Raw genomic sequence first — 18,503 nt, 5'->3', positions numbered from 1 at the left:
ATTACATTGATATGGTTTGGATGTTTGTCCCCTGCAAATCTCATGTTGAAATGTATTTCCCAATGGTGGAGGTAGGGCCTGGTGGGAGGTGTTTTCATCATGGGGGCAGGTCCCTCATGGGTTGCTTGGTGCCACCTTCATAGTAATGAGTGAGTTCTCCCTCTGAATTCATACAAGAGTTGGTTATCTAAAAGAATGTGGCATGTCCCCCCACCTTTTTCTCTCTTCCTCCTACTTGCATCATGTGAGATGCCTGCTCTCACTCTGCCTTCTGCCATGATTGGAAGCTTCCTGAGGCTCTCACCAGGAGCAGATGGTAGCACCGCACCGTGCTTTTTGTACAGCCTGCAGAATCTTGAGCCAACTAAACCTCTTTTCTTTATAAATCACTCAGCCTCAAGTATTTCCTTATAGCAAAGCAAAAATGAACATAACATTTATATGAAATGTCTAGAATAGGCAAATACATAAGCACAGAAAGTAGATTAGTGGTTTCCTGATGCTGGGATTTGTAATGAACATTGGTTGCAAATGGGTAAGAAAGATGCCATTGATGTGACACAAATGTTCTAAAATTAGATTATAATGGTGGTTGCACCACCCAATAAATTTATAAAATCACTTTAAATACATGAATTTTATGGCATGTAAATTATCCTAAATACAATATTTTAAAACTCTGAGCATCAGGAAAAAAAGAGAACGTTTATCTCTTTACTTTGACAATTTATTAGGGATCATACAGAGGTCATTAGACTGTTTGTTGTTTTTGCTGTGGTGGTGGTGGTGATGGTAAGGGTTGTGGTTTTCCCATGAGAGCCAAGGGTCAAGCAACCATTTGGCCTTTTAAAATAAAAATGTTTAAATCAATTAAAAAAGAATGTTTCTGGCTTGAAATTTGGAGTAACCATAGAAGCAGAGAGAAGTGGATGGATTTTTTAATATTCAGGATGTAGAAATGATAAGATTTTGTAGCAGTTAGATATAGGGAGTGGGAAAAGGCACAGACTGTGCATGCTTAAAGTGAGGAGGCCTCAGACTGAGCATGCTTAAAGTTGAATTCTTGTCCTCACAAACTGGCTGTCCTCCCGTGCTGTCAATCTCAGTGAATGGATCAAGGTCCTGACACAGAGTTGGCATTCATTGATTGCCTTTAGAGTGAACGAATAGAGCATGATGAATAGAGTAAAAATATAGCTAAACAAGGCAGACACCAGGTCCTGTCCAATAGCCAGTCCTAAACCCACTCTTAGGTTAGTTCAGCAGATGTCCAGCACAATTTTCTTCTCACTTTTCAAACTATTTGGGAAATCATGAAGTCCTTCCCTCATCCAGAAGAATATTCAACTTTACATCAGCCACTCCTTCCCTAGATCCTACAGGTAAGAAGCAGGCTAGGTTTTTTTCGAGAGCCTCTTACCCTGTAAATTTTTACACATGGCAATGGCAGGTGTATGTACAGCCCATATGAGCATGGGGAATGCTTAGGGTTATAGAAAGGGGATTACAGTGGTGCCCAGCTGATGGATCTATGTTCAGTTTGGCTCTAAGCAGGAACAGACTCCTCCCACCAAATACGTTTATTAATCCAGGGGTCCCCCTCCCAGCCCTGGAGTCAGAAAATACAGCTGCCAGAAACCTTGCAGACACAGAGTGATCCATTCGACTGATTTTGGTGCTGTTCCCAGGGTTGAGAAGCAGAAATACAGAACTAATCATGGTTCCTGGTATAGACGCCAAAACAAGGAAGTGATCTGTTCCAGTCCTAGCTTCCAAGAAATAAAGAACTAGGTGGAGCACACTAAACAAGCCCCCAGACTCAACCACCCCAGTGAACATTCTCTGGTTGTAGAGAGAAGTGAAATTTGCAACCCAGAACAGAAATCTGGCTGTGTGAGCAGTAGAATTGGGTGTGGGAACATTTAATGAATTACAATTTTTAACCCGGTTTTAGACAGTATCATTGGATAAACATCCTTTTCAATAATAAAAATCCAAATCATTTCTAGCCCTTTTCCTGGAAGTGCTTTCAAGTTACAGGAACACCAATAAGAGGCCTTTTTCTGGGCATGGAGCCCAGGACTCAAAGGGAGGCTCTAGAGAACATCTGGTCTGCTTGATATATAGAAGCCAGCACTGCATGTGTGTTTGTGTGCATGTGTTTCTCCTATGCTGACTCATAGCATTGAAGCCTCTCTGGAAACACCCCCACCCTTCTAGCCAGCCAGTTGATACACACCCCTTTGGCTCCTCCTTGATTCAAATGTTAAGTCAGGAGGAAGAAGGAAAACTAATTCAAGAGCTGCACTTAAGCATCTAGAATTTTCTGTGATACCTCTTGAGAGAAGAGACTGACTCCAGGTCTGACTCAGCTCACTACAAGCTAGACTCTCTTCTTAAAGCACCAACATTACTTGAGTTTTTGGATAAAATTGAGAAAAGAGTCTAAAAGTGTTGTGGACTTTACAGGAGGCAGGAGGCTGACAACTGGCTATAAAGACAAAGATGTCAGGCCTGAGGCCCAGCACTCTAGTGGACCCTGAGATTGAGCTATTTGTGAAGGTAAGTTTTCCAGCTATAATAACTGCATGAAGAATACATTAGTTTTTGACACTGAAGTCCAGTGGACACTTCAGTGTCAAAAACTAATTTATTCTTTAAAAATTCTCCACGTTTGGGCTAGAGATAGGAAAGAATGTTGTGGTTATTTTCCTGCTGAGTTCTACAAGAATGCCTGGGTGTGTGACTGTTATTAGATGACAACAGGAAAACAGATCTCTTCTGAAAAAGGCAAGGTGATATGGTGGAAGAGCACTAGACTGGTTTGTAGTGAGCAACTAAATTATATTCTCAATGGCTTTCTATATAACCTTATAAAAATCCCTCCCTCTTTCCAGACCTTTGTTTCTCCATCTGCACAATGAAGGAGCATGACAAGATGATCCTTAAGGGCTCTCCAAGTCTCAAAATCTGTGTTTTATGAGATAGGTTTTGGAAGGCCTGGCTGGGTGGAGGAGAGGGCCAAGAATGGCCTGAGAACTCCATTCCTACACATAGCCCAGACAGAACTTTCTAAACTTCTACAATGAACAAACATCACAGCAGGATCGCATGGATCCTGTGGGAGAAAAACAGGAGTCTCTGTGCCTGTTATGTGAGGAGGGGTACATTTTAGAATGCTCTGCTTCTTCTTTTTGGTCTGCCTTGGAGGTTTTTTTTTTTTTTTTTTTTTTAACATAACTTTTCAGAAAAGCACTTTGGAAAACCCCTAAATCAAAAGAAAGGAACATGCGTTTCCAAATTAGCTCATCAAGAAAGAAAAATTTATATGGGTTATTCCCAGTAGAAATTAAATAGTTTACTAAATCCTTGCTTATATTAACTGTTTAGCTTTTCCCTCCAGCTTTTCCCTCTATTTTCACTGACTGTTGGAAGTATTCAGGATAATAACAATAACAAACTCACATTGTGCCTGGCTCTTTTCTAAACACTTTACATATGTTACCTAATTTAGTCCTAACAACTTAGGAGATATGCTGTTATTAATAGTACTTGTATAGTACTAGCATCATCAGTAGCAGTAGTGATAGTAGTAGGTATTACTACTTTATTACAATGTTTAGTTATTACAGTGTTATAATATTGTTCTCATCATATCTAGAGAGAGAAACTAGGGCAATAAAGTTTAAGTAACTTGCCTCTAAAACTATACAGCTTCCTGATGACTTACAAAGACACAAAATAAGATATGCTTGCCAAATGTTAAGTTAAACACCTATTGGCAAAAGTAACACTTTTACAGCCATTTAGATTATTTAACAACTCGTCACATACATACACCAAGGACATCATCAAACTGTCTTTTCAAAATTATAGGAAAAAGAGCCTTGCATTCCTGCAGTGCTAGGTAATCCAATTAAGTGTTTCCTAAACTGTTGGGCATAAGTGCTACTTCTATCTCTGGATTGTAGCAAATCATGTAACTGCTCAGACAGGATATAAGTGAGCTGTAATTTCCTAAGTGGCTTTTTACATTTACCAATTCCAAATCACAAGTAATGTCTCTTCACAGGGTAACTAAAGTGTTGCCTTTGTCCGAACTGTTAATTCAACTCAATTAGACCCTTTAAATCCATTGTTGGCATTGACCTATGTGTTTATCTCCACAGACTTTTCATATTTGAGTGGTAATCTGGATAGGAAAGTTTAGCAAGTCACACATGGATGAGAAAATGTTGAATTAAATAATAACTTTAAGTTAAAAGTAACCAATCATTTATTGAGTACTTACTATGTGGTAGGCACTGTGCTGAGTGGTTTATTATTAATCCTCTTTTATGAATACAGAAATTAAAGCAAAGAGCAGCTAAGTAACTTTATCCAAGGTCAGATAGCTAGTGAATGGCACAATTAGAATTCCAATCTTTTAAAACAGATATGTCTAATATTATTTAATTGGTTTCAGTAGTGTGAACTTTTTAATAAAATATTCCAGAATTTTATCAGATGGAGTACTTTCAATGTAAGCTTATCTAATGACATTGATACAAATTACAGATTTTCGGGAAGAATATTCAAGAACCTTGAATATTATCTGACCCAGGTTTTGTTTTGTTTTAAGCTGCATTACACAGATCTCTAGAAGTTTCATGAAAGATACTGGGAGGGGAAATAGGGATTGAGAAGGACTAAAACTGCTAATGAGTAATTTTTAAAAGGCATTGCTACAAGAGATTAAGCATTCTCCTGTCACAATTAAGAATCTATATTACAACATCTATGTGTTCCATGTAGTCAATAAAAACATTGTTTTTCAGTTCTGAATGATTTGAGCAAGGTTTCTATTCAATAACTAAGAACAAAGGATTTCATAACACACATTTTATTTTCTGTAAGTGCAGAGATGAAATAATCTTAATGATTTGTTGTTTGTTGTTAAATGGAATGTTTTCATTCTGTACCAAAGACTCTAAAGTTATAGTAGATTTGTACATAAAATTATGGAATCTAACATTTGGGCCAAAATTCTGAATGTAACAGTTTTGTCAAAAACTTTTTAAAATGTATGGGGGAAAGAGGAAAGAGATGATACTCTTCTCTGAGTGTTCAGATCATTTCAAAGTGTCTTATAGCTATTATAAATACTCACAAAGACTGATTAATGTAAAAATTCGACAAAACTGTTAAATGAGAGAAGGCAGTATTTAAGAATATTGTGTCTGGAGGATCTAGTCCTGAATTTGCTAAGTGAGAAGAGGATACATGTCATCAACTCTTGATTAGCTGACTATACCTGAGCAAGTCAGCCTCTCTCAGTTTCCTCACCTGTAAAATAAGCACAATAACAGAGCCTACCTCATAGTATCATCCTACTTGTGAGGATTAACTAAAACAAGTATATAAAGCACAGTAGTTGGCAATGTAGTAAATACTATATAAATGTTAACTATGGTTGCCATTATTATTTTTCAACTTTAAAAACTTAGATCACAAATACAAAGAGAAAAAAAAATTGTTTTGGTGAATGACCACATCCTGTCTTTGCCAGCTGAAGATACTTAAGAGGTTGATAATTCATCAATCAGGCTAGTGAATTTATATCCGAAAATTTTATGTGATGGCACTTTAAATCAGCATAACATAACAGAAAATAAAACCCTTCAATTTTCCCGTAAAACTTTACTGCATTTCCCCCACACCTCAGTGTTTTGATTCTCCTTTTGCCAAAGGCGATCCACCCTTCCTGCTGTATCTATTATCAGACTCCATTCTTCTTCCTGCCTCCCACCGTTAATCATGTTTCCACTCACTAAACCGAGTTGTGATTGGATCCTTAGTCTGACTTCTATTACAAAACAAATGCAGTTGCTAAGGTTGGTTTCATCTTCCCATACCTCTTCACACCCTGCCATCACAAAAATCAACAACATCATTTTCTCTGTCACATTCACTATCAGGGAAAGAAAACTTTCTACACAGATTCTTCCCACACTCTGGCCCTTCAGATCCCTTACTTTCCCTCCTCCAGGAATCTTAGTCCTCATCATCTCTCAGGTGCCTCTTCCCATAGTCATACCCTTACCTTTGTCATTGCAATGTCTGCAACCTCTGCATAATATCATTTATTTGGGGCGTTTTTTGTTCTGCTTTTTGAACTTCTCTATTTTCATATCTTTTATCAAAGTAAAATTTACATAGAATAAAATGCATGCATTTAAGTGTACAGTTCAATAACCTGACAAATGTATACACACATATAACCACCATTCCAATCAAAATATAGAATATGTCCCTCACCTCAGAAAGTTCCCTTGCGTCTCTTTGCAGTCTTCCCTACCCTACACTATTACCTCCCTCCACCACAGCCAACGGTTCTACTTTCTGTCAGGCTTACATTTTCTAGAATTTTCTGTAGATGAAATCATACAGTATGTATGCTTTTGTGCCTGCTATATTTCACTTAGTACAATTATTTTGAGATGCACCCATGTTGTTGTATGTATCAATAGCTCATTCCTTTTATTACAGAAGCATTTCATTATATGGATATACCATAATGTGTTTATTCAGTCACCCATTGAAAGACATTTGGGTTGTTTCCAGTTTGGGGCTATTGTGAATATTGCTGTAAGTATTCATGTACGTATTTCTATGGCCATATGCTTTCATTCTCTTGGGTAAATACCTAAGATTGGAATTGCTGGGTCATATAATAGGTACATGTTTAACTCTGACAAAATATTTTGAAAAGCAGTTGTACTGTTTTACACTTCACTTCATTATGTAAGAGTTCCATTTGCTCCACTTTCCTGTCAAGACTTGGTATGGTCAACCTTTTAATTTAAGTTATTCTAATGTGTTTACCATGGTATCCCACTGTGGTTTTGCCTTTTCCACATGTCTAATAATATTGGGCATCTTTTCATGTCCTTATTTATCATCTGTACAGCTTCCTTTGTAAAGTGTTCAAATCTCTTCCCCATTTTAATTGTTTATTTTTTTAACTTTAAATTTTAATTTTTGTGAGTACATAGTAGGTATATATATTTATGGGTTACATGGAATATTTTGATACAGGCATGCAATATGTAATAATCACATCAGGTAAATGGGATATCCATCCCTTCAAGCATTTATCTTTTGGGTTACAAACAATTAAATTATATTCTTTTAATTATTTTTAAATGTACAATTAAATTATTTTTCACTACAGTCACCTTATTGTGCTGGAAAATACTATGTCTTATTCATTCTTCCTAGCTATTTGTTGTACCCATTAATACTCTTCACTTCCCCACACACACCCTCACTACCCTTCCCAGCCTCTAGTAGCCATCCTTCTTCTCTCTCTCTCTCTCTCTCTCTCTCTCTCTCTCTCTGAGTTCAATTGCTTTTATTTTTAGCTCTTACAAATAAGTCAGAACAGATGAAGTTTTTCCTTCTGTGCCTGGCTTATTTTATGTAACATATGACCTCCAGTTACATCCATGTTGTTGCAAATGACTGAATCTCATTCTTTTTTGTGGTTAAATAGTACTCCGTTGTGTATATGTACCACATTTTCTTTATTCATTCATCTGTTGATGGGATATTTAGGTTGCTTCCAAATCTTGGCTATTGTGAATAGTGCTGCAATGAACATGGGAGTGCAGAGATCTCCTCATTATACTGATTTCAAGTTCTTTGGATATATAACCAGCAGCAGGATTGCTGGATCATATGGTAGTTCTATTTTTACTTTTTTGAGGAACCTCCAAACTGTTTTCCATAGTGGTTGTACTAATTTACATTCCAACCAACACTGTATGAGTATTCCCTTTTCTCCATATCATTGCCAGCATTTGTTATTTCCTGTCTTTTGGATAAAAGCCATTTTATTAGGTTGGTGCAAAAGTAATTGCAGTTTTTACAATGAAATTAATGGCAAAACTGCAACTACATTTGCATCAAACTAATAACTGGACTGAGATAATATCTCATTGTAGTTTTGATTTGAATCTCTCTAATGATCAATGACATTGAACACCTTTTCATATGGCTCTTCGCCATTTGTACATCTTCTTTTGAGGAATGTCTATTCACATCTTTTGCCCGTTTTTCAAACACATTATTAGATTTTTTTTTCCTATGGAGTTATTTGAGCTCCTTATATATTCTGGTTATGAATCCCTTGTTAGATAGGTGGTTTGCAAATATTTTGCCCCATTCTGTGGGTTGTCTCTTCATTTTATTGATTGTTTGCTGTGCAGAAGTTTTTTAACTTGATGTGATCCCATGTGTCCATTTTTGCTTTGCTTGCCTATGCTTATGGCGTATTATTCAAGAAGTCTCTGCCCACTCCAATGTCTTGGAGAGTCTCCCCAATGTTTTATTTTAGTAGTTTCATAGTTTTGGGTCTTAGATTTAAGTCTTTAATCCACTTGTATTTGAGTTTTTGTGTATGGTGAGACATAGGGGTCTAGTTTCATTCTTTTGCATATGGATGTCCATTTTTCCCAGCACCACTTATTGAAGAGACTGTCCTTTCCCCAATGTATGTACTTAGCACCTTTCCTGAAAATGAGTTCACTGTAAATGTATGAACTTATCTCTGGGTTCTCTATTCTTTCCCACTGATCTATGTGTCTTTTTTTATGCCAGTAAAATGCTCTTTTGGTTACTGTAGCTCTAGTATAATTTGAAGTCAAGTATTGCTTAGGACAACTTTGGCTATTCTGGCTCTTTTCTGGTTTTATATAAATATTAGGATTATTTTTTCAATTTCTGTGAATAATGTCTTTGTCATTTTGATATAAATTACATTAAATCTGTAGATTGCTTTGGGTACTATGAGCACTTTAAATATATTTATTCTTCCAATTCATAAATATAGAATATCTTTCCATTTCTGTGTATCTTCTTCAATTTCTTGTATCAATGTTTTATAGTTTTTATTGTGGAAATCTTTCACTACTTTGGTTAATTCTTATGTATTTTATTTCATTTGTAGCTATTGCAAACGGAATTACTTTCTTTATTTTTTTTCAGATTGTTCACTGTTGGCATATAGAAATGTTACTGATTTTTATATGTTGATTTTGTAACCTGCAACTTTATTGAATTTATCAATTTTAAGAGTTTTCACTGAAATGTTTAGGTTTTTCCAGATATAAGATTATATCATCTGCAAACAAGAATAATTTGACTTCCTCCTTTCCAATTTGAATACCATTTCTTTATCTTGTCTGATTGCTCTGGCTAGGACTTCCAGTACTATGTTTAATAACAGTGGTGAGAGTGGGCATCCTTGTTATGTTCCCAATCTTAGAGAACAGGCTTTCAGGTTTTCTCCATTCAGTATGATACTAGCTATGAGTATGTCGTATATGGCTTTTATTCTGTTGAGGTATGTCTCTTCTATACCCGTGTTTCTGAGTGTTTTTTTTTTTTTTGTCATAAAGGGATGTTGAATATTATCAAATGCTTTTCCAGCATCAATTAAAATGATCATATGGTTTTTGTCCTTCATTCTGTCAATATGATGAACCTCATTAATTGATGTGTGTATGTTGAACCATTCTCACATTGCTGGAATAAATTGTAGTTGGTCATGATAAATGATCTTTGGGTTTATTTTTGTTTTCACTTTTAAGTACAGAGGTACATGTTCAGATTTGTTATATAGGTAAACTCGTGTCTGGGAGGATTGTTATACAAATTATTTCATCACCCAGATATTAAGCCTAGTACCCATTAGTTATTTTTTCTGATCCGTTCCTTCCTTCCACCCTCCACCCTCCAATAAGCCCTAGTGTCTGTTGTTTCCTTCTATGAGTCCATGTATTCTCATCTTTTAGCCACTTATAAGTGAGAATGTGTGGTATTTTGTTTTCTGTTGCTGCATTAATTTGTTAGGGTTAATGACTTCTAGTTCCATTCATGTTCCTGTAAAGGATATGATCAATACTTTTTTTTCTAAAGTGACTTTATTTTATTTTAGTTACATGAAATTACAAAATATCACTAATTGAAAATAAAATCAATAAAAATCATCCATTATACCACCCACTTTAACATTTATGTGTATAGCCTTTTATACTTTATTTCTTCAAATATATACATAAATACATTCATCAAAAAGAGATTATTTCATATATTCATTTGGTGCAAAATTAATTGTGCTTTTTGCCACTACTTTTAATATATTGTTTTGCAACCTATTTTAATTTAACAATATATTATGAATTTTTTTCTATAACATTAAATATATTCTGTGTGTGTATGTGTCTCGGCTTCTTTTGACTAAAAATTTTTAAATTAAGGTGTCATGTTGACATAGTTGAAGATTCACATGCAGTTTTAAGAAATAATACAGAGACGCTGTGTGCCCTTTACCAAGTTTCCCTTAATGATAACATCTTGTAAAACTATAGTACAACAAGACAACCAAGACATTATTGACATTGATGAAATCAGATACAGAAGATTTTCATCATTACACAGATTCATGTTGCCCTTTTAAAGCCACATCCACTTGTGTCTCACCCTATCTCTCAGTCATTAATCTTTTTTCTGCTTTAATAATTTTATCATGTCAGTGTTATGTAAATGGAATAATACAGTATATCACCTTTTGGGATTGTCTTTTTTTCCCTCTCAGCATAATTCCCTGGAACTTCACCCAAGTTGTGTGTATCAACAATTGGATCTTTTTTATTGCTGAGTACTACTCCATGCTACTGATATGCTACAGTTTGTTTCATTATTCAGCTATTGAAGGACATTTTGGTTGTCGCTAGTTTTGAGTTATTACAAACAAGGCTGTATGAACACTTTTGTACAGGCTTCTGTGTGGACATAAGTTTTCATTTCTCTGAGATAAATGCCAAAGAGTCTAGTTGTTTGGTTGTATAGCAGTTGCATGTTTAGATTTGTAAGAAATTGCCAAAATGCTTTCCAGTATGGTCATACAATTTTACATTAAAACCAGCAATATTTCTGTGCATCCTCACCAGCATTTTCTGTTGTCACTATTTTTATCTTAACTATTCTGACAGGTGTGTAGTGACATTTTATTGTTTATATTTGCAATTCCCTAAAGGCTAATAAAGTCGCACATTTTGAGTGCTTATTTGTCATCTGTATGTCCTCCTCAGTGCAATGTCTGTTCATCTCCTTTACTCATTTTCATTTTTCCTTTTTTATTTTAGAGTATTTAATTGGCAAATAAAGATTGTATGTATTCAATATATGTACACAATGATTTTTTGTTAACTTTTTAAAATTTTATTTATTTTTCAATGGGTTTTGGGTGAACAGGTGGTGTTTGGTTACATAAATAAGTTCTTTAGTAGTGATTTCAGAGATTTTGATGCACCCATCACCCAAGCAGTGTACACTGTACCCAATGTGTAGTCTTTTATTACTCACTCCCCCACCCCTTTCTCCAAGTCCCCAAATTCCATTGTATCATTCTTATGCCTTTGCATCTTCATAGATTAGCTCCCAGTTATGAGTGAGACCATACCATGTTTGGTTTTCCATTCCTGAGTTACTTCACTCAGAATAATAATCTCTAACTCCATCCAGATTGCTGCAAATGCCATTATTTAGTTCCTTTTTATGGCTGAATAATATTCCATTGTGTGTGTGTGTGTGTGTGTGTGTGTATAACATTTTCTTTTTTTCTTTTTTTTCTTTTTTTTCTTTTTTTTAATTATGCTTAAGTTCTGTAATACATGTGCAGAATGTGCAGCTTTGTTACATAGGTATACACGTGCCATGGTGGTTTGCTACATCCATCAACCCATCAACTAGGTTTTAAGCCCAGCATGCATTAGGTATTTCTCCTAATGCTCTCCCTCCCATTGCCCCCCACTCCCCAACAGGCTCCGATATGTGAGGTTCCCCTCCCTATGTCCATGTGTACTCATTGTTCAACTCCCACTTATGAGTGAGAACATGGGGTGTTTGGCTTTGTGTTCCTGTGTTAGTTTCCTGAGAATGATGGTTTCCAGCTTCATCCATGTCCCTGCAAGGAACATGAACTCATTCTCTTTTATGGCTGTGTAGTATTCCATGGTGTATAAGTGCCACATTTTCTTTGTCCAGTCTATCATTGATGGGCATTTGGGTTGGTTCCAAGTCTTTGCTATTGTAAATAGTCCTGCAGTAAACATACATGTGCATATGTCTTTTTAGTAGAATAATATATGATCCTTTGACTATATACCCAGTAATGGGATGGCTGGATCAAATGGTGTTTCTGATTCTAGATCCTTGAGAAATTGCCACACTGTCTTCCACAATGGTTGCACTAATTTACATTCCCACCAACACTGTAAAAGCATTCCTATTTCTCTCCTATTTCTCCACATCCTCTCCAGCATCTGTTGTTTCTTGATGTTTTTTAATGATTGCCATTCTAACTGACATAAGATGGTATCTCATTGTGGTTTTGTTTTACATTTCTCTAACGACCAGTGATGATGAGCTTTTTTCATAGGTTTGTTGGCCACACAAATGTCTTCTTTTGAGAGATGTCCATTCATATCCTTTGTCCACTTTTTGATGGGGTTGTTTTTTTCTTGTAAATTTGTTGAAGTTCTTTGTAGGTTCTAAATATTAGCCCTTTGTCAGATGGATAGATTGCAAAAATTTTCTCCCATTCTGTAGGTTGCCTATTCAATCTGGTGATATAGTTTCTTTTGCTGTGCAGAAGCTCTGAAGTTTAATTAGATGCCATTTGTCAATTTTGGCTTTTGCTGCCTTTGCTTTTGGTTTTAGTCATGAAGTCTTTGCCCATACCTACGTCCTGAATGATATTACCTAGGTTTTCTTCTAGGGTTTTTATGGTTTTAGGTTTTACATTTAAGTCTTTAATCCACCTCTAGTTAATTTTCATATAAGGAGTGAGGAAGGGGTCCAGTTTCAGTTTTCTGCATATGGCTAGCCAGTTTTCCCACCACCATTTATTAAATAGGAAATCTCTCCATTGCTTGTTTTTGTTAGGTTTGTCAAAGATCAGATGGTTGTAGATATTTGCCGTTATTTCTGAGGCCTCTGTTCTGTTCCATTGGTCCATATCTCTGTTTTGGTACCAGTACCGTGCTGTGTTGGTTACTGTAGCCTTGTAGTATAGTTTGAAGTCAGGTAGTGTGATGCCTCCAGCTTTGTTTTTTTTTATGTTTGTTTTTGTTTGTTTGTTTGCTTGCTTGCTTAGGATTGTCTTGTCTATATGGGCTCTTTATTGGTTCCATATGAAATTTAAAGTAGCTTTTTCTAATTCTGTGAAGAAAATCAGTGGTAGCTTGGTGGGGATAGCATTGAATCTATAACTTACTTTGGGCAGTATGGCCATTTTCATGATACCAATTCTTCCTATCTATGAGCATGGAATGTTTTTCCATTTGTTTGTGTCCTCACTTATTTCCTTGAGCAGTAGTATGGAGTTCTCCTTGAAGAGGTCCTTCACGTCCCTTGTAAGTTGTATTCCTAGGTATTTTATTTCTTTGTAGCAATTGTGAATGGGAGTTCACTCATGATTTGGCTCTCTGTTTATTATAGTCTGTTTGTATATTATAGTGCAATATTGCACATTGATTTTGTATCCTGAGACTTTGCTGAAGTTGCTTATCAGCTTAAGTTTTTGGGCTGAGGTGATGGGGGTTTTCTAAATATACAGTCACGTCATCTGCAAATAAAGACAATTTGACTTCCTCTTTTCCTAACTGAATACCCTTTATTTCTTTTTCTTTCCTGATTGGCCTGGCCAGAACTTCCAATACTATGTTGAATAGGAGTGCTGAGAGAGGGCATCTTTGTTTTGTGCCAGTTTTCAAAGGGAATGTTTCTAACTTTTGCCCATTCAGTATGATATTGACTATGGGTTTTTCATGGATGGCTCTTATTGTTTTGAGATATGTTCCATCAATACATAGTTTATTGAGAATTTTTAGCATGAAGCATTGTTGAATTTTATCAAAGGCCTTTTCTGCATCTGTTGAAATAATCATGTGTTTTTTATCTTTGGTTCTGTTTAAGTGGTGGATTATGTTTACTGATTTGCATATGTTGAACAAACTTTGCATCCCAGGGATGAAGCTGATTTTATTGTGGTGGATAAGCTTTTTGATGTTCTGCTGGATTCGGTTGTCAGTATTTTATTGAGGATTTTTGCATCAATGTTTATCAGGGATATTGGCCTGAAATTTTCTTGTTTTGTTGTGTTTCTGCCAATTTATGGTATCAGGATGATGCTGGTATCATAAAATGAGTTAGGGAGGATTCCCTTTTTTTCTATTGTTTAGAATAGTTTCAGAAGGAATGGTACAAGCTCCTTTTTGTACCTCTGGCAGAATTTGACTACGAATATGTCTGATCCTGTGCTTTTTCATTGGTAGGTTATTAATTGCTGCCTCAATTTCAGAACTTGTTGTTGGTCTATTCAGGAATTTGACTTCTTCCTGGTTTAGTGTTGGGAGGGTGTATGTGTCCAGGAATTTATCCATTTCTTCTAGATTTTCTAGTTTATTTGCATAGAGGTGTGTACAATATTCTCGATGGTAGTTTGTATTTCTGTGATATCAGTGGTGATATCCCCTTTATAATTTTTTATTGTGTCTATTTGATTCTTCTCTCTTTTCTTCTTTATTAGTCTGGCTAGCAGTCTATCTGTTTTGTTGATCTTTTCGAAAACCAGGTCCTGGATTCATTGATTTTTTTGAAGGGTCTTTTGTGTCTCTATCTCCTTCAGTTATGCTCTGATCTTTCTTATCTTCTGCTAGCTTTTGAATTTGTCTGCTCTTGCTTCTCTAGTTATTTTAATTGTGATGTTAGGGTGTCAATTTTAGATCTTTCCTGCTTTCCCCTGTAGGCATCTCCTGTGCTATAAATTTACCTCTAAACACTGCTTTGGCCATGTCTGAGAGATTCTGGTACATTGTGTCTTTGTTCTCACTGGTTTCAAAGACCTGATTTATTTCTGCCTTAATTTCATTATTTACCCAGTAGTCATTTAGGAGCAGGTTGTTCTGGTTCCATGTAGTTATATGGTTTTGAGTATGTTTCTTAATCCTGAGCTCTAATTTGATTGCATTTTGGTCTGGGTGACTACTATGATTTCCACTCTTTTGCATTTGCTGAGGAGTGTTTTACTTCCAATTATGTGATCAATGTTGTGCTGAGAAGACAATGTATATTCTGTGGGTTTGGAGTGGAGAGTTCTGTAGATGTCTGTTAGGTCTGCTTGGTCAAGAGCTGAGTTCAAGTCCTGAATATCCTTGTTAAGTTTCTGTCTCATGGATCTGTCTAATATTGATAGTGGGGTGTTAAAGTCTCCCACTACAATCTCTCAACATTTGCTCATTTGTAAAGGATTTTATTTCTCCTTCACTTATGAGGCTTTGTTTGACTGGATATGAAATTCTGGTTTGAAAATTCTTTTCTTTAGGAATGTTGAGGCTGGGCGCGGTGGCTGTTGCCTGTAATCCCATCACTTTGGAAGGCCGAGGCGGGTGGATCATGAGGTCAAGAGATCAAGACCATCCTGGCCAACATGGTGAAACTTCGTCTCTACTAAAAATACAAAAATTAGCTGGGTGTGGTGGCATGCGCCTGTAGTCCCAGCTACTCAGGAGGCTGAGGCAGGATAATTGTTTGAACCCTGGAGGCAGAGGTTGCAGTGAGCCAAAATTGCACCACTGCACTCCACCCTGGCACCTGGTGACAGAGCGAGACTCTGTCTCCAAAAAAAGAATGTTGAATATTGTCCCCCACTCTCTTCTGGATTGTAGGGTTTCTGCAGAGAGATCCACTGTTAGTCTGATGGGCTTCCCTTTGTGAGTAACCCAACCTTTCTCTCTGGCTGCCCTTAACATTTTTTCCCTCATTTCAACCTTGGTGAATCTGATGATTATGTGTCTTGGGGTTGCTCTTCTCGAGGAGTATCTTTGTGGTGTTCTCTGTATTTCCTGAATTTGAATGTTGGCCTGTCTTGCTAGATTGGTGAAGTTCTCCTGGATAATATGCTGAAGTGTGTTTTCCAACTTGATTCCATTCTCCCCATCACTTTCAGGTACACCAATCAAACGTATGTTTGGTCTTTTCACATAGTCCCATATTTTTTGGAGGCTTTGTTCATTTTTTTAAATTCTTTTCTCTCGAGTCATATCTTCACACTTTATTTCATTAAGTCGATCTTCAATATCTGATATCCTCCTTCTGCTTGATCAATTCAGCTATTGATACTTATGTATGCATCACGAAGCTCTCATACTGTGTTTTTCAGCTCCATCAGGTCATTTATGTTCTTCTCTAAACTAGTTATTCCAGCTAGCAATTCGTCTAACCTTTTTTCAAATTTCTTAGCTTCCTTGCATTGGTTAGAACACCATTTTCATTTTAAAGATTAACCTTAAAGAAATAATTTCAGAAGTGGAAGAAGCTATATGCCCACAAGTGTTTGTTTTTGAAGTACTTAGAGTAGTACAAATTTTGGAATATCTTCAATGTCTTTCAATAGGAAAATTATATAAATTCTGATAATATATAAAATGTATTATTATTATGTACTCATCACACTTGTAACTTTACATATAATGAAATTATTTGCTTCACTGTATCTCTCTGTCCATAGACGATGGAGTCCTTAAGATTAAGAATGTCCAAGTTTGTCTCTAGCAACTAGCTCATTTCCTGGTAGGCACTCAATACATACGCATTGAACAAGCAAATGAACTTAGGTATCTCTTTACCTTAATAGGCTGGAAGTGATGGAGAGAGTATTGGAAACTGTCCCTTTTGCCAACGCCTTTTCATGATCCTCTGGCTTAAAGGAGTTAAATTCAATGTGACAACTGTTGACATGACCAGGTAAGAGAAATGAGGACATGTTAAATTCTAGAAATTGAGATTGGTAGACACCAAAATAATATTGATGTTTATATAATGTGTACTTTACCTAGAGACCTAACTCTGCTTATTTTTAATAATCACAGAAAGCCTGAAGAGCTGAAGGACTTAGCCCCAGGTACCAATCCTCCCTTCCTGGTGTATAACAAGGAGTTGAAAACAGACTTCATTAAAATTGAGGAGTTTCTAGAGCAGACCCTGGCTCCTCCAAGGTACAGCATTTATAAGATACTATTTTGCTGAAGATAATCTATGTTATTGGCTTGTTTATTACGGATTGAGGATTCTTACCAATTTAAGTACTTTTGGATTTCTGGGCCTACATGTCAAGTGATATACATGCATGAACATCCCCCTCCAACTTCAAATACAAAAAGATGATACATATAATATTTCAAACAATTTTTAAAAGATGTATAACATACATAACACAAGAATGTAAGTTCTCTGTGGTCTAGAAATAGAGTAGAAACATATAGTGAGATGGGAGTGAAGGAGTAGGGTACTAACACTATGTAATGCGTAAGGACTCATCAGGACTTGTCCTTAACACCACTGATGAAATGACAGAACATACCCAACACAAAGGCTAGTGGCCAGGAAATAGACCTCAAGCAGTTAACCAAAGGCCAGAACTGTACTGCATACACTGGAATGACAACTGCACATCTCTGTCTACCCAAGATAGGTCTAAAAAACAAGAAGCATGCTGTATTCATTTTCTACTGCTGTATAACAAATTACCACAAATTTTGTATCTTAAAACAACAGCCATTTATTATCTCATGCTTTCCATTGGTCCATTGTCTGGGCATGGTCTGCTAAGGTCTTCTGCTCAGGGTCTCAAAAACTGCACTCAAAGTGTTGGTGAGGAATGCAGTTCTCATATGGGACCCAGGTAACTCTTCCATCTTCATTCAAGTTTTTGGCAGAATTAAGTTCCTTGCAGCTATATGACTGAGGTCTTACATTACTGGGTAGCTGTTGGTTGGGGTTGGCGTTCAATTCTTAGAGGTTGCTCCTCTGTATAGGTGGTTCACAAAATAGCTGATTTTCCTCTTCTTCTAAAACCTACAGGAGAATGTCTCTCTGATGGTTCATCTTCTTTTAAAAATTTTTATCAGTACAAATTATGGGATACATATGAAATTATGTTATGTGTATGTAATGCATAGCAATCAAGTCAGGGTATCTAGGGTGTCTATAACCAAAGTACAATACATTTTTATTAACTATAGTTACCCTACTCTTGTATTAAACATTGAATTTTTTCCTTCTATCTTATATTTATGTGTGTACTTTTTAACCCACTTCTCTTCATCTTCCCTTCTCCTCCAAATCACCCTCCACACTCTTTGTTACCTATCTTTCCATTCTTTATCTTCATGTGATCTACCTAAGTGTCCATAAACAGATAAATGGATAAAGAAAGTGTGGTATACATATACAGTGAAATAGTATTCTTCCATAAAAGAAACTAAGGCCCAAAGAAACTACACACTTGCCAGGATCATTCAGTTCTCTCTGGCCCTAACAGCTGCTGCTTTTGTCTCCTGTTCTAATGCCAAACATAAGACTTTCCATAGCAACATTGCTGGAGACCACAAAAGGGG

At 36.3% G+C, this 18,503-nt stretch overlaps 1 protein-coding gene across 1 annotated transcript in view; it reads left to right on the top strand.

Annotated features, from left to right (window-relative positions):
• Nucleotides 1-2,121: 2,121 nt before the first annotated feature.
• The window catches only part of CLIC2 (chloride intracellular channel 2), a 44,152-nt gene continuing 27,770 nt past the window's right edge, over nt 2,122-18,503 (top strand). The window contains exons 1-3 of the mRNA XM_017516238.2: nt 2,122-2,562; nt 16,742-16,851; nt 16,977-17,102. Coding sequence (XP_017371727.1) covers nt 2,506-2,562; nt 16,742-16,851; nt 16,977-17,102 — 293 coding nt within the window. The 5' untranslated portion in view covers nt 2,122-2,505. The remainder of the gene's footprint in view (nt 2,563-16,741; nt 16,852-16,976; nt 17,103-18,503) is intronic.

The sequence above is a fragment of the Cebus imitator genome, unplaced genomic scaffold, assembly GCF_001604975.1.
Source record: "Cebus imitator isolate Cc_AM_T3 unplaced genomic scaffold, Cebus_imitator-1.0 Scaffold576, whole genome shotgun sequence".
In the NCBI taxonomy this organism is placed as follows: domain Eukaryota; kingdom Metazoa; phylum Chordata; class Mammalia; order Primates; family Cebidae; genus Cebus; species Cebus imitator.
The sequence above is the reverse complement of the archived record's forward strand: the minus strand, read 5'-3'. Positions and strand labels throughout refer to the sequence as shown.